The 15988-nt window shown below is 33.1% G+C and overlaps 1 protein-coding gene across 2 annotated transcripts in view; it reads right to left on the bottom strand.

Moving 5' to 3' along the window:
• Positions 1–15988, bottom strand: part of LOC120328516 (segment polarity protein dishevelled homolog DVL-3-like) — a 52872-nt gene that overhangs the window by 22198 nt on the left and 14686 nt on the right. For both annotated transcript variants that reach the window (XM_039395028.2, XM_039395029.2), the window contains exons 3-7: positions 13955–14058; positions 11860–11918; positions 5024–5132; positions 4254–4353; positions 721–793 (exon numbers count right to left, since the gene is read on the bottom strand). In XM_039395028.2, coding sequence (XP_039250962.1) covers positions 721–793; positions 4254–4353; positions 5024–5132; positions 11860–11918; positions 13955–14058 — 445 coding nt within the window. The remainder of the gene's footprint in view (positions 1–720; positions 794–4253; positions 4354–5023; positions 5133–11859; positions 11919–13954; positions 14059–15988) is intronic.

The raw sequence follows: 15988 nt of genomic DNA, 5'->3' as shown, positions 1-15988 counted from the left end.
AACACTCTAAATATCACTGGAATGATAAACAGAAGGGCCATGATTGATAAAAGCCCCCCTAAAGGGGCCACAAGCTATAAAAAATTCACGACCACTGATCTAGTATATTGTATCCCTATATTCCCACTGGTTATTAAACATTCAAACGACTAATAAATCATTGTCTATTAACTGTCCGGCATTTTGAAGTTCCACCCTAATGTTAACTTAATGTGGCATAGGCCATAAATCATGAATACAAAATACCAATCAAAAAGTCATAAACTTTGGTATTTGGAATCTTTTGTGTAATATTGTGTTTGAATTAGAATTAGAATAATGGTTATTTATGACACAATATCATCATATACCTTAATTAAAATGGGATTGGATTTTCATATTTACTCAGGAGAGGGAAGTGGATGTAATAACTTATTGTAGTCATAGGGACAACCAAGACCAATTGTCTGGTTACCTGTTCATGTCATATACATATTTCTACATGTTTTAAGCTTTATTCCTGGTTTTGCCAGTTTCATATTCATTGCTTTGTGTATACTTTTTTTTGGGGGGGGGGGATTAAAATAAATTTTTACTTATATTGGAATATTTAAGCAGTTATTGTTTTAGATGTGTGAACTCGATGGTGGAGGAAGCCATACCAGATATGTTACAAAAACAACCTACTACTTACACTGAGCTAAACAGCATGTACTTATAGATAAAAAACAATTTACTCACCCATATTCAGGGTAACAGTCAATATATTGAGGGACATTGATGAATCAGTGATGCTGCTGGAGTAATTGGAAGTCTGAAATAAGAAGAAATGAATTTTATACAAAGTTTTATATACCGTCCAACCCGACCAAGGTTCTGCACAAGCAGCCAATGTTGGGTGAGTGAAACAGTATTTTCAAAATAATGAGACAGTAAAATGAAAAATAAGAATAGCATAATATTTTTCCACAAAATAGCAAGTATATTTGTGAGCTTTCGTTAGATCTTGTTCGAACTTCTTCAGACAAAACCAGATATTATAGTTTAATCAAACAGCAAATAAATAGATTATTGCTATTTTGTGGAAAGAGATTCTGCTATTCTTATTTTTCTTTATAATACTATCTCGTTCAAGCATTCTCGTGGCAATTGACATATGCGAATCCGAATTAGGAAGTAGACAAGGAGAAAGGACGTGCAGTTCAATGCATTATACCATAGTACCCACAGTAAAATGACTTAACATTCTTGTCACTTATCATATATTGGCTTGGTGGAATGTGCCACCCAGGCAAAACAACCTGGATCAAATAAGCGAAGAACTTGAGAATGGTGTCTGGTGTCGATAGAAATAAAAGATTATATTGCATCGTCTTTTGTGTATTAGAGTACATGTCAAGTATTGGTGTTTGTATCCAAATACTTCAAATGCTTCCAAAATCAATCACGAAGATAATTTGAGTTCAAATTTTTCGAATGCAATATATAAAAATCAAAATAGCAAATTTTTGAATTCATTGGGTGTCTAAAATATTTTTTAAATTGCAAAGGAAAATTTATCGATATCATATATTGTTTTGGTCCTCACAGATGTATTAAATGAAGTAAAACTACTCGAACAATTACTGACTTCATATTGAAATTGTAAAGAGACTGTAAGGACACCCTGTATGTAATCCGAAAAATTGATGGTTTTCAAACAGTGTTATTTCAAATTCACTTCAAACCAAACTTCATGGACCCTAACACAACAAACTCTGCATGCAATATACACAGATATTATGGATTTATGAAATAACAAAATGATAATAATGCATATTTGCATATTGTACATAAAGAATTACAGAAATATTAAAGGATTATTATATCTATTATAAAATGATTGATTGATATAAATAGAAAATATTAAAATTATAAATCTTCATTTAAAAAATCAATAGTCAATATGATACAACAATGTGAAACAATAATTATCTTCATCCATTATATATGAGGTGAAGTTGTACTTATTCCCAATAATAAAAATTTAATTCTACCATTTTGAAATTTGTTTTGAATATATTATCTAGAAATGTTATATTTCAGAATTTACGTTATGCATTTAATTCATTTTAGACAATTCCGAACATTCATTCATATGAGAGAGTCACAGAGCAGATAATCAGTTCACCTATTTATCATTCGAAATGTCCAACACTTTACACTTTGGAGATTGGATGTCAGCTTTCAAAAATATTAAAAAAAAACTAAAAAACGATAGTTCATGCATGAATCATATAGAATTCAACTAATTATGATTTCAACATATCAGAAGTGTTTAGATGATTACTTCAACAAGGACATTTATTTTACATGATTGTGTTTGAAATAGAGTTTTCTGAACGTACGTAAATTCATGAGAAGTAATACACATACAATCATAAAAAGAGAAATAAAAAATAACGGTGGCAAAACGAAAAAAAAAACTGACGAAAAAAACGGTTTGGGAGCCAGTTTGCAAGTGCATTGAAAACAAAATTTAAGAGACTTTCTCTTGTCTGAGTTGTTGTTCTGCCACCGTTATTTGGTATCTTTGTGATTGCATGTCTATTACCCATTTCTTGTCAATTTAGATACAATCAGAAAAACCCAATTTCAAACATAATCATGTAAAATAAATGTTTTTGTTGGAGTAATTCTCGAAATCCGGCAGATGTGTTGAAACCATAATTAGCTGAATTCTGGATATACACCAGCCTTTGAATGCGAGCGAGGGTTGAGAATGAGATAAATCCATTCTGATGTCATGTCATGATCAAAGGATAACCAATGAACCTTAGTCATTTTATTTCAAATGCGTCTTTCCACTAAAAAGGCTTTAATAATATTGCATGGTCACATTGAGATACTCCTTGGCATATGTGCATTTTTGATAAAGATTACGGGCGCTCCAGAAGTGTGTTTACCAATATGGAGGTCTCTAATTTTGTTCGCCTGCTTTACCTTAAGTTGCGTAAAGGAAGTGAAACTTATGTGCAGGGGGTATATTCACTTGGCTAACAAAGACAGTCCCCAAACTCGTGATAGAAATAAGTAAAGAAAATCAGAATAAAATTATGGCCTAATCCTAACCTGGTACACACACAACGGGAGTACCAAATTATGTAATATAAGTCTGGGCTTTGGTATCAATATTTCATGCAGAATAGCTGCAATGTGTCAACAACGCTTGACAAATAACTGTCTACTGACATTTGTGAAACCTAATATGATAGGGAGAATTATTTCTATCACAAGTTTGGAAAAAAATTGGAATCTTGAAGAAGGTTTAATAATGAATGATTCTAGCTGATTACAGAATACGGGTTGTCCATGGAGTCCCTTTACAATTTCAATTTGGTTATAAGTCATTTCTCAATAATATCCTAACCGGGTTTTGTTGTTTTTTTAATCAGTAACTGTTCAAGTAATTTTACTGCATTTAATATGTCTGTGAGGGTCAAAACAATATATCGATAAATTCCTTTTGCAATTTAAAAAAATTTAGGACTCCGTGGGCACCCTGTATATGTAGAACAAAAATATTGAACTTCAATTTATTTAAACCTTAAAAGCAATAACTGAAAATTAATCATTAATCAATCAATTGCTTCCAAAAATCAATCGTATGGAATAAACCATCTTATTAATTCTGTGATATTTAAATTTATATTTCCAACATGTAATATTGATTGCAAATTTGGTACAAAAAACAAGAATTTAGGAGATAAAAGTTTTAAATTGACTATATATCATGAATAAACGACAGTTATTTATATTCTTGATTTCATGATAAATATAGGGTAACTACCATATGTACATAATATACTATGACCAATATGACGAGCTTATTCATTATACCAAACATCAGAGGAGTCGGATCTGGAACTAACATTTTGTGGGAGTGCAACAGGAGCTAGAGCCAAGCTTGTCACATTGGATGAACCTGGAGAATGAACCGTGCAATTATAGTGGCTTCAGCTCCCAGGCATTTAATTATTTTTCACATTTGTAATTTTCTAATACTCCATACGAATGTCAAAAATCTATTTTCTTCAGTTTATACTTTATCTAACATAATTTCTATATAAACTTGAAATTTGAAGACCTAAAATAGTCTGAATATATTGCGGCTGCAGATCCATTGTGATATCCAATCATCTCCCTTGCGCTACTAAAATAGTGCTAGTGCTGATATATAACTGCTTGTCAAATATACCAAACAACTGTCAGACATGAAACAACAGTAATCCTACCGTATCAGACTCTGGTCTGGGTCTTCTTTTCTTCCGAACTTTCTGTCGATGTTTTCGCCTTGATGACATTGTGGATTCTGAACATGTTGTACTGTACCTACTGTTGATGACAAGAAAGATTAGAATTAAAAACCTTTCAAAACATTGAATTTCCTTCATACAAGTCTGTTATAAAGTTATAAACAAGATCGTTAGCTCTCACATAACAATGAAAAGAGTTGTGAGTGACAAGTGAGGCACAAAAAGCGATAAAATGGTTTATTACTTAAAGAGAGTTACAAGCTTTTCAAGTTTGTCTTAGATCAGTAGATTTTGGTTTTCACATGACTTGAAATAATTCATGATAACACTGCCAGGGAAACAGTTGGGTAATATGACGTTTATGATATATTCCCATATTTATTTAGAATGAATCTTGAAGAGTAATTTTTTCCCAAATCCCCATTTTTTGATGTGCACCTGACAATCAATGCCTCCAATGGCCCCCATTGAATACACACTTGTCTTGATATCTTGGGAGTCTTGGAAGTCTTGATATCTTGGATATCAGCAAGTATACAATATTTTAAACCAATACTAGTAATACAATATTTTAAAACAAGAAGTATTTTCCATGACATTAGAAAAGTTGTTCCTAGAGGAGCACTAAAATGTTAATTCTAAAAAAAAATCGAAACATAATATTCCAATAGAGCACATAATTTAAAAATACTCTCAGGTACCAAAGCATCGAATTTTTACGAATTGTTGTTAAAATGATTTAAACTTACGTTTCATCAGACGAGTCAAACATAGAATCCTCCGTAGTCGTTGTCAAGAGAGTTGACTGACTTCCATATTTATCATAATTCCTTACTCTCTGCATTCCTGGGCGAACGGCTGAATGAGAATTAAATCATAGGAAATTAGAATTCTGTCTTTTATGCTTTAGTTAGACATTTCAATTGACAATTTTTCATCGTATGCTCGGCTAAAAATGTTGGTATTCCCGTAGTATGTAAACCAAGATAGCGGACATCAGAACGTAGTATGTGTACCAGGTTAGGGTTAGGCCATAATTTCAGGTACAAATACTACGGGAGTCACTTGGCTAAACCCTGAACTGGTAATAGAACTAAAATAAATAGGGAAAGTTGGAATAAAATTATGGCCTACTCCTAACTTGGTACGGTACACATACTACGTTCCGGTGTCCGCCATTTTGGTTCACGTACTACAGGAGAACAAAAATGTGTGTATCACACAGGGTTGCACGAAGGCCTAGCGGTTATAGAATTAGACTTAAATGTGTTGGCATTGCTGATCAACATCTCGCATTCAAATAAATGTCCCAAACCTCATTTTGCGTGCAAGTGCAATAAACTGGATATGCAATGCCAAACCAAAATTTTCGGGACCTTCCAAATAGGAGTTCTTCATGTATCGTTAGATATCAGGCAATATAATATTGTCTTATGCTAAAGAAACTCTTCCTTGCCATTTCATTTACAACCTAAATTTATGACCAATAATAATTCATATAGGACTATATCCAAACGTGCACAGTTTCATGTGTAACATATTAACCTCAGTAACTTGATAGTATTCAAACAATACCGAAATTCCAAATTCAACCTTTCAATAACCTTGAAAGTAAACTGACGGTGAACACCAGTGTCAATATTTATTTAATAATGACAGACTAACTTGACAGAAGATTGGTTCTATTTGCACACTGATTCTACTTGCGTATTGGTTGTATTTGATTATTAACATAAGCAGTAAGAAGAATGTATCCACATGATGATATAGCAGAGGTGGGCATGGTTTTAGAACAAGGGGCCAAAAATTTTGCCCACCAAGACTGGCGGGCCATGTAAGTGTGACGTAAGAGATAATATTTTATGAACAATTTTTACAGTGTTACAAAAGAAAAAAGGGAAAATAATAAGCCTCGTGCCAAAACTAAATTTAATCGCATTATCAGCATTCAGAACTACTTATTTGCTGAAAAATCAAAAGTTGGTTTTAGTTTTATTGTGGCAGCATCAGGCAGGCCAGAATGAATTACTCAACAGGCCGAATTTGGCCCGCGGGCCGTAGTTTGCCCATGTCAGTGATTAAGATTAAGATTTAATGTGGCACTTATCAGCCTTTCACTTTGAACAAGACACTGAAAAAAATGCCACTGATATCTCTGAAAACAGCGCTCCAGAAGTATGTACACCAGTGTTAACTCTAAGCGAATTATGAGTGCGAAAGTGCTTCGCAGTCGAAAAAAAAAGTGCGAAAGTGCTTTTGCCGATTTTAACAAGTTAGGTGCCCTAGCCTTTCATATAACCCATTTAAAACGACATAGATACTCGAAAAAGCGCTCCTCCGGTTAATATTATGAATTAAAGAGAAGCCTTTCCGTTAACGGAGTTCCCTTTAAGCGAATTCATGTTTAATTAAAACAAGCGAATTCATCGGCAACGAAAGGACATCTGCTAACACCTGCCGGGGACAAAACTTTCATGCAATGTATCACGGTGTCAGTTGCTTACTCGCATGAACAGCAAAGGCTTTCACATTTGTTACTCCTTCCATCTAACAGACACGAGGCAGGCTGGAAACCATATTAGTTACAGGGTGGATCGTTTGTACAAATCCCGTGCAAAATAATTTCCCCCTCCCCCCCAAAATATAAATAGCATTCAACTAATTAGGGTTAGGTGCGCTGGAAAATCAACTTTCCGATTATCACTAAACCTAATCTGATAATTATTAATTTGTGATTTTGAACCACTTTGAAAGTCGCCACCCGCTGTTTTAAAAGATAGGTTAACCTACGTTCCCTCCGGAATATTACGCAGGATACTCCCCTGTTTTAGGAGATAGGTTGGCCTACTTTCCTTTCAAACTTTTTTCTTCGAAATATTACACAAGATCACTTTGAAAATCCTCCCGTTTCGTGAGCTAGCGTGACCTAATTTATCATTTACATTTATATTATACTATTTCAGAGCTTACCCAAAGACAAGTAATTTTTAAATGTTGACATGCCTTGGTTTGCGTGCGAGTTAGTTTAAATCGGGCAGAAAACATCATATATTGGCAAAATGTTTAGGAATGCCATGTACTTTAAGTATTCATAAATAGCACTCTTTGTAATGCTGCTGACCTAGTATCAAATATTCACATCACAACGCCACTTGCGAGGTTTCCATAAATTTCAAATACACTAATAGGAACGATGACACCAAAGAGTTTTCTTTTGCGGAGGTACACGAAATATAACGAGGGTGATTCTTGAAAAAAACATGAATATAAAAAATAAACGAATGATATGATAGTGGATCCCAAATAATTTTGAGAGTGTCTCGAAATACCAATCCATTTGATAAATAATTTTTATTCGACCACATGAACGCTGATATCCTGAAAATTAATGTTGAAAGATAAGTACGCATTCTCAGATATCGGACATCCAGTCGCGATATTCAATCGTTCATATGCACAAATCTCACATTAATAGTAATTGCTACCCAAGTTTGTAAAGTTTAGAAACCAACAAACAGAAAATAACTTATACTAAAACACAATTAAAATTTAGTCGGCAATAAATTCGTCGCCAAGACCATGCCATACAAAACAAAAAAGATTTGGTCGCGAGAGTTACGTTAGATGACTGCAAAACGACGTTGTTTTTTAAGCAGAATTTAAAAAAATTTATAATTAATAAACGGGAGTTACGACGCCCCTAACACATCGTGTGTATTAAACTTCCCTGGTAAGTACTATTATTATTGTACTTATACACCTGTTGGAGTATTTCGGACAATTTCGAATTCAAAATAAATAAAAACCCGACATATAATAAAGACGCAAAAGTAAAATGAACATTTATTGAAAAAGTTATTATTTAAAAAAGACAACATGATCGTACAATTCCGCCAAGACTTCGATGTTCGCAAGTGAGATGATAAATAAATACTTCCCTGTATTCGATCAATTAACTTTAGCGTATCGTTGTTCTGCCAACAAACAGCCGGGTGCAGAATATTTCCGTCCTGTGATATGCTCACAAATATTCTCGATATTAATATCATACCCTCGCGTATGTACTTTCTATTAACTCTTTAGTAATCCCTTCCATCCTTGGCCAAGTCATGTTTCGAATATGTGAACATTTTATTCGACCATGCATGGCCGGCGGGATGTTAAAATTGTAAACAAGAGAGAGGTAAAATCAATCGCGAATTTCGTTATAACGGCTCGTTTACGAATTGTTGCGCCTGTTATCGTCGAAAATGATTACATTTGTTGTATTTTGAGGCATTTAAGCAGTAATAATTAGGGCATGACATCATCAAAATCGTCTAGTGTACTTTTGATACAACCTTGAAATCAATACAAACATTTTATGTGCCGTAATCGGTATTTGGCAATTAAGTGAGATCTTAAAATTGCAAATTCCGTAAATAAAATTGTGAATTGTGAATGACCGTCGGGGTATTGTTTTGTTGAAAATTATTATTAATGTGAGAGCGCCAAAAACATACAGTCCATGCGATGCGACTGCAATTTATATGGCCGCAATTGGTGTGGCGCGTTTACTAATAGTGTAAAATAAATTAAACGAATATCAATTATAACCAAGCCTGTCGGCGTGTTTATTTTCTATGGGCAGGATTCGTAAAATACCATCTTAAGACAAATTTACTTACTATTATAAATCTTAATTTTCAGTTATTATCGTTATACAAATAACGTGTGGCAACTTTTTAATTTATCGTCGACCAAAAAAACGCCCCACACTCGTCCAAACGTGTGTCGAGCTTGAACGACAGGAACAGATTCATCGACGACTTTAATTAGGGAAAATATGTATTTTATTGGGAATGCAAAATAAATGTAACAAAACGCATTTTTTTGTGATATAACTTTGTATTTTCGGAAACGGGTTGCCGTGAAAGGTAAAATTTGATCTAAATTAATCGCGAAAATGTTTTATTTTAAATGTTGTAACAAAACACATTTTGCGATATAACCTTGTATTTTCGAAAACGGGTGTCCTTTAAAGTAAAATATGATCTAAATTAATCGCAAAAATGTTTTATTTCAAATGTAACAAAACACATTTTCGCGATATAACTTTGTATTTTCGAAAACGAGGCGTCACGAAAAGTATTAATCTAATGTTTTATCTATCGTCTAGCTAACGTCTGGTACACATCATTTTCGGGGAGAACTCTAGCCCGCGAAACGTCATTTAATTTAAAATAGAGAATGTTTCACGCATTGCAAAACGGAAAATCACCAGTAAGTGGACAGGGATTCAACCCTCCGGATTCAGTATTCTATATCCCCTGTGTCAGAACTTTCTGAAGAATGGAACAAAGAACCCGTCAAACCGCCGCGGAAGAAGAGGGAGTATTTTTTGCACTAATAATTAGGGCGAGACATTATCAAAATCGTCAAGAAACTGGTGACTTTGCAAATTCCATAAATAAAAGTGTGAATTGCTGGGTAACATTTTAGCTATAATTATCGCCGGGGTATTGTTTTGTTGAAAACACGTTGAAACTTGAGGGAATTCGTTACAATTAGCGCCTGACCTCTATTAGGCACTCGAGCACTCGAAAAAAAAGCACTCGAGCCCAATCTTTTTAGCATTAAGTCGCATACGTAAAATATCCTGTAAAAGAAGTGCTGTTCATTAACGTCATCTCGTCTTATGTCCACGCAGAAATGCCTTTAATGCCGAATTATTCAATCACTATTTTAAATCAACATTCAGGATTGGCACAATTTCAGATTTGCGAAGTTTCACCATAGAAATACATGAGAAAGTTAATTATCGTCTTAATAAATATCTGCATCACGGTATCGACAATAATATTACCATTCGCATAAAATTGGGACGGTAAATTTACAAATCTTGATAGGTAATATTAAAGCCAACGCAAATGTTAATTTGAGCCCTCAATGTCTTCAAAAGCTGTTGCCGATGTGAACGAACGGGTAAACCCGAAATATAAAACTTCGATGTCCACCGACCCGCAAAAATTCATATTTGTAAAAAAGAGAGGGCGGCAATATAGATTACCAAAACCTGGATATCGCCGCCAAAACGATCGGTGACAAGAACAATTAGCGATTACAACGGAATTAACCAGTAAAAAGACTTTGTTGCCGATTTTTTAATGTTTCCACCGATGTTCCAAAAATATTTGTTATTCGGTACTCGTTAAAAATATTCTATTCAAAAAAATATTGAATTTTGCCCACCCGTACTCTCAACATTGTGATTACAATAAAATGGCACTTAATGGTATTTTGTGAATTAGGTGATTTTGCAAATCTGTGACATGCTGCTAAAAGTTTCGTCTGATTTGAAAATCGTGCACTTTGGTCACAATTCATCCAAAGTGACTATAACACTTTACTAACACTTTTATAGTCATTTTGAATTCATCGCTATCATTGATAGTCACATGACCACTCTCGTTCAAAGAAACCCACTGCTTAGTATACAACATCTGGTTTCAAAGACGCAGAAGCGTTTTTGCGAGAGAAGCGGAATCGGTGTGCTTGTATAATAATCATATTATAAACAAGAATTTTGCGGTTAATGCAAAAGCCTTATCTCCTATGTCTGCATCTCATAGTTTAGAATTCCGGTAAATATAGTTATGATATGCAGAATTGAGTTACAAAAGTACTAGTATGTTACTTATTTGTCAACTTAATACTCGAAAATATTTGTTAACTTTGAACTTTTATTCCATTCAAAATCGGAAAAAAGTGCTATTTCTCTTCAAAATCGGAAAAAAGTGCTATTTCGCAGTCCCTAAAAAAAGTTGCGAAAGTGCTTCGCAATTTTCGCAAAAAAGTGCGTTAATAGTGAACACTGATGTACACCAATATGAAGGTAAACAATTGTGTAAAGGGACTGAAACCTATGGAGAAGGGGGTATATTCACTTGGCCAACACAGACAGTCCCGAACTCGTAATAGAACTAAAATGAGGAAAATCTGAATAAAATTATGGCCTAACCTGGTACACACACTACTGGAGTACCCAAGGGTGTATATATTTCAACAATTTTTTTTTTAAATTCAATTTAAATTTAGTTATTGGCGTTATTGCAATTTTATATTGATAAATAGAACTCTATTGTAATAAAGTGGAGACGTAGCATCAGTAAACACATCAGTAAGAAATCTCTGAAGGAGACAACAAGTTTCAGCTGAGCAATAGCTTTCTTCGACTGTTGGAATTCAATTAGAACCTTTTCGTGGCCGCAGTGGTCAAATCATTCTCTCATTGGTTCCATCCCTGCCATTGGGCAATACCCATTTTGAATTTATATACAGGGTTGGCCTAAAGTAGGGTAACAGTTGTTACTAATTAATTACTTTAACAACGTCTACCATCCTCTTGACCCAACATGTATATATACCTCCTCAATCAGTAGATCTAATTTTTCAAATCCAAATACGTTTCATAAATCACTATTTATTAAAATTACATTTAGACGAAACTTTGTAAAGGAAGCTATATATCTTGAAAAGTCAGGATGACAGTATTTCGTTAATTAAAATCTACTTAAACTTAGTAAGCTATAATTATTTCACTCACGTTTGTGGTTTGAAATCATTGAGTCTGTATCAACATCTGTACTTCCCATAGCATTTGGACTGAAATAAAATAGAAGTAAATAAATCTCAGTCCTTAAAAGTTGGAAATATTTCATGAAATTCAAGCACATTCAGCGTATTTAGATTAGCATCATACACTATGTTCACTTAGTCTATGGAACCAGTCAGGATATGAAAATGTACAAAAAATAAAGTTTGGTAGGTACCAATCTCACGGATATTATCTAATGTTTGGGCTATATATGTGAAAAAAAAATGTAAAAAAAATGGAAGTCTAATAATTTCAGCAGAGAATAAAAAATCATAAAATTCAGCTTGTTATTTGTTATTAAATACTACATAATTATAAATTTTGTTCCCAGAAACTTTGATATTGTTTTCTATAGCTATTTCCTTGAATCGTTCCACATATTATATTGACCAATGTCTACTTACGCACAACATATAGATCTAAGCATGTCAGTAATTGCTCACAACTCTTTCATTGATACTCACGGGACTAAAAGCTTAGCTTGAGAAAACTGGTATATATAGAAATGTTTACCACCTAGCTAGAATAATATAAAATCTAAGAACAATCTAGAACAGAACTGAAATAATTAACAATTCAAATAAAATACGACTTTCTCGATATCACGGGACTAAAAGCTTAGCTTGAGAAAACTGGTATATATAGAAATGTTTACCACCTAGCTAGAATAATATAAAATCTAAGAACAATCTAGAATAGAACTGAAATAATTAACAATTCAAATAAAATACGACTTTCTCGATAGACTGAAGCTATTCTCACCATAGCTCAACCTTTTTTAATATATTCCTTTCTTTTTAAAAGTTATTCAGAACAAACCCTAATTGCTATTTTGTTCACCACTATGCACAAAAACTCTGTGCATTTTGAATATTTTATAAAGTGTGCCAAAAATGTATAATAAAAATACCATATATGTGATGAATATTAGTAATTCTGCACACAAATACAAGTTAAATTTCCTACCTAAAAACAATATAATCCCCCCCAATTCGAAAACGCTGCTATAGGCTAGTTGATATTAGCACCAAGCTTCAAAAACTGTGTGTCTAGATGAATTTATATCTCCAATGAGTGTTTGCAGAAAAAATCAAAAACAAATTCTAATTTTTTAAGTAAATTTCAATATTTGTTTTTCTTCCCCAAAGTATCAGAATCAATAAGTCCTAATATTGCGCAATGTTTTATTCATGGAAATTCAAAATTTAAATGAATTACATGCCAGTTATGTGAATTGCTTCTGACGTGAGAAAATTAAAACTGATTTTTAATATGAATTCACCATGATGTTGTGCTTTTTACAAATGAAAGCAATTTGTGCATCCACACTGAAGCGCTATTATTTCTCATGAATATTTTTAATCGATTATTGATTTAAATCTTATCTTGTGCTAAAAATTGAATCATGCACAAAACTCTCCTTTGGATATCATTTCTGACTGTGCTTAATAAATTTAAAAAAGGGTTTTACCAGTAATAGTTAACATTTACAAAATGAATAGGGAAAACAAACATTTTCACAATGTACTGAAAAAATTTATCCATATCGAAATATTTTCTTTTTTTTCGCACTTGATAAAGCTTCCAAACTTTGTAACTGATGTTAAAGCATAAGCCTAATTCTGCAGATAACCTCCTTAATATCTGCCTCTACTAGAAAAAATAGTAATTCCTAAAATATTTTCTGTCCTTATCTTATTAAGTATACAGCAAAATAAAACCTTAAAAATGCAGACAACTGTGAACCTACAAACGCTTATTTACTTTAGACCACAGTAGACAGAATATTTGAGAAAGCTTTTCATTATCTGACACTATCTACACTTTTACATCAAATTTAAAATATTATCTACAAGCTTACATAGAAACAAGAATTAAAACTTGAAAAAGGCAAAGTATACTCAATACTATGAACTAATATTTTAAAGTTAAATTCTTTCAGTATTTCATGAAAATCAAAAAAATGAATTGAATATAATTCTTAAATTAAATCTAATTGAATTTGACAGCTCAACCCCCAATTTCTATAAAATACATCACTTACTGAAATGAAGAAGGCCTTGAATCCCCAATTCCTGCCATTCTTTCTTGTGGCGTTGGTACCATGCCAGAACATATTGATGCCGTGTCATTGTCTGGTGCCACCAACTGAAAAACAAATTACACTGCAAATTAATACAAGCATTAAATAACAGTTTTACAATAACTTTGGACATTAGACTACAGTTGGCATGACATCACAGGTTACAATAAATTGGGTAGACAATGCAAACCTGAAAAAATAAAATTTTAAAACTTTCAAATATTAGTAGTTCCTGACATATCATTGCCTGCCTTCTAGTAGAGGGCCTGTTCTGAGTGAAAGACGTGAAATAGCCTCGTATCTAGAATGAAAAATCTGTAAACAAATGTAACTTAGACTTGGAAGGACTGGTAATTTTGCAGGCAAGCGTAATGTGCTATTTTTTTCTCGCCCAGTGAGATGTTATAGATTAATCGTGCTAAGAATAAATAGTATTGAGCCTGTACCATCACTGGGTCATTAGTACATCTAATATAATATACCCATCTAAAATATGGATAATTAGAGAAGTTATTGAACATAAACCATTAAAAATCATTTCTTTACAACATTATCATTTAAATACCTACCGAATATAAAAGTCACAATTTCACTGAAAACAAGCCAAAATGACCAGGAAAATTTGCAGAATGAAGGATTTATTACACAATACCACAAGACACATTAATAAAGATTTATTTTACAGTGGTCATGGTTAGCCCTTTAACATAATCATTTTAGTAACCAGGTGCGATATTCCCGCTAAAACCGTAGTTCACCTATCGCAAAGATTCAATTTACATGCATTTAAAATAAAATATGCATTTAATTTAATAACGATAATTGAAAGTTTTCCATGTTGTGAGTTTGGAAACATCTGTGTTAGGTAGTAATAAACAGAAGGCCAGCGCTTTTCAACCTTTTTCCAATCCCACTTTTTTTGCACGAAAAATTCTATGATCCATTAACTTTCTCAGGCAAGGGAAAAACTACAAGAAAAAGAAAAAACTTCTTTACGCAAAGATAGGTAATTTCCACTTTGATAATCAAAATGGAAATTACCTATCAGTAGCAAATAACAGCATCATCATTCACAGCCAAAGTTAACTAATTTATTGATAATTTTTAATAAGTCCGTGGCCCACCTGAAAATGTTTCGATGGCCCAGAAGTACGCCGTGGCCCACTGGTTGAGAACCGGTGCTCTGGGCAGTATTGAGCCTCACTTAGACCATATGTACAAAACACGGAATTTTGGTGATTTTGATTTACATGTTATCCAAATATACAAAAAAGTTTTAAACCGAAACTGCACAAGAAAAAAAAGTTGCCAAACTAAGACGGCTTATACGTGCATAACTCTGATGGTGATCACACTAAAAATTTAACTCATACGCTGTGCGTGAGGTGTGTTACAATTTGTAGAGTCGGCTTATATGCAAATTTTCATAAAATCAACATTCTAGAGCCCTCCTTCAAGGGGTAAGCAAGATCGATATACGAGGATATACGGATTATTTAAATTTGATCTACTGCCACAAATTGATTATCCAGTATCATTTCCAAGCCAGTAAGCATTCATAATGACCGACACCATGAAAAATTATTATCTGGTAAATTCAGATCTGTAACTAAAGAAATTATCACCGTGACGTTCTAACAAGATTTTTAACCAAAACTCTGAAGCATGACAAATTCTTGGCCTCATCTTCTGAAATACAATATCGTTACTGCGTTACATTAAACCAAAAATGAAGAAACTTTCTCCTAAAAATTCCAAATAACTATCAATTTCAGTCTATTTAACGATTATTATCAATTTATTACCAAAATCAAATGGTAGTATGGCTATGTTGTCATGAATTTTAATAATGATGCCGGATTTATAGGAGTATTGGTATTCTATTTTTATTTATTTCAATTATATTTCCTCTGGCTTTTACTAATAGCCTACTTCTAGTATGTTGTTGTCAGTCAGGAGTTGACATTAGAGATGTACCGATACCACTTTTTTCGC

Source organism: Styela clava, chromosome 7, assembly GCF_964204865.1.
Source record: "Styela clava chromosome 7, kaStyClav1.hap1.2, whole genome shotgun sequence".
In the NCBI taxonomy this organism is placed as follows: domain Eukaryota; kingdom Metazoa; phylum Chordata; class Ascidiacea; order Stolidobranchia; family Styelidae; genus Styela; species Styela clava.
This window is presented reverse-complemented; position numbering and strand designations above follow the sequence as displayed.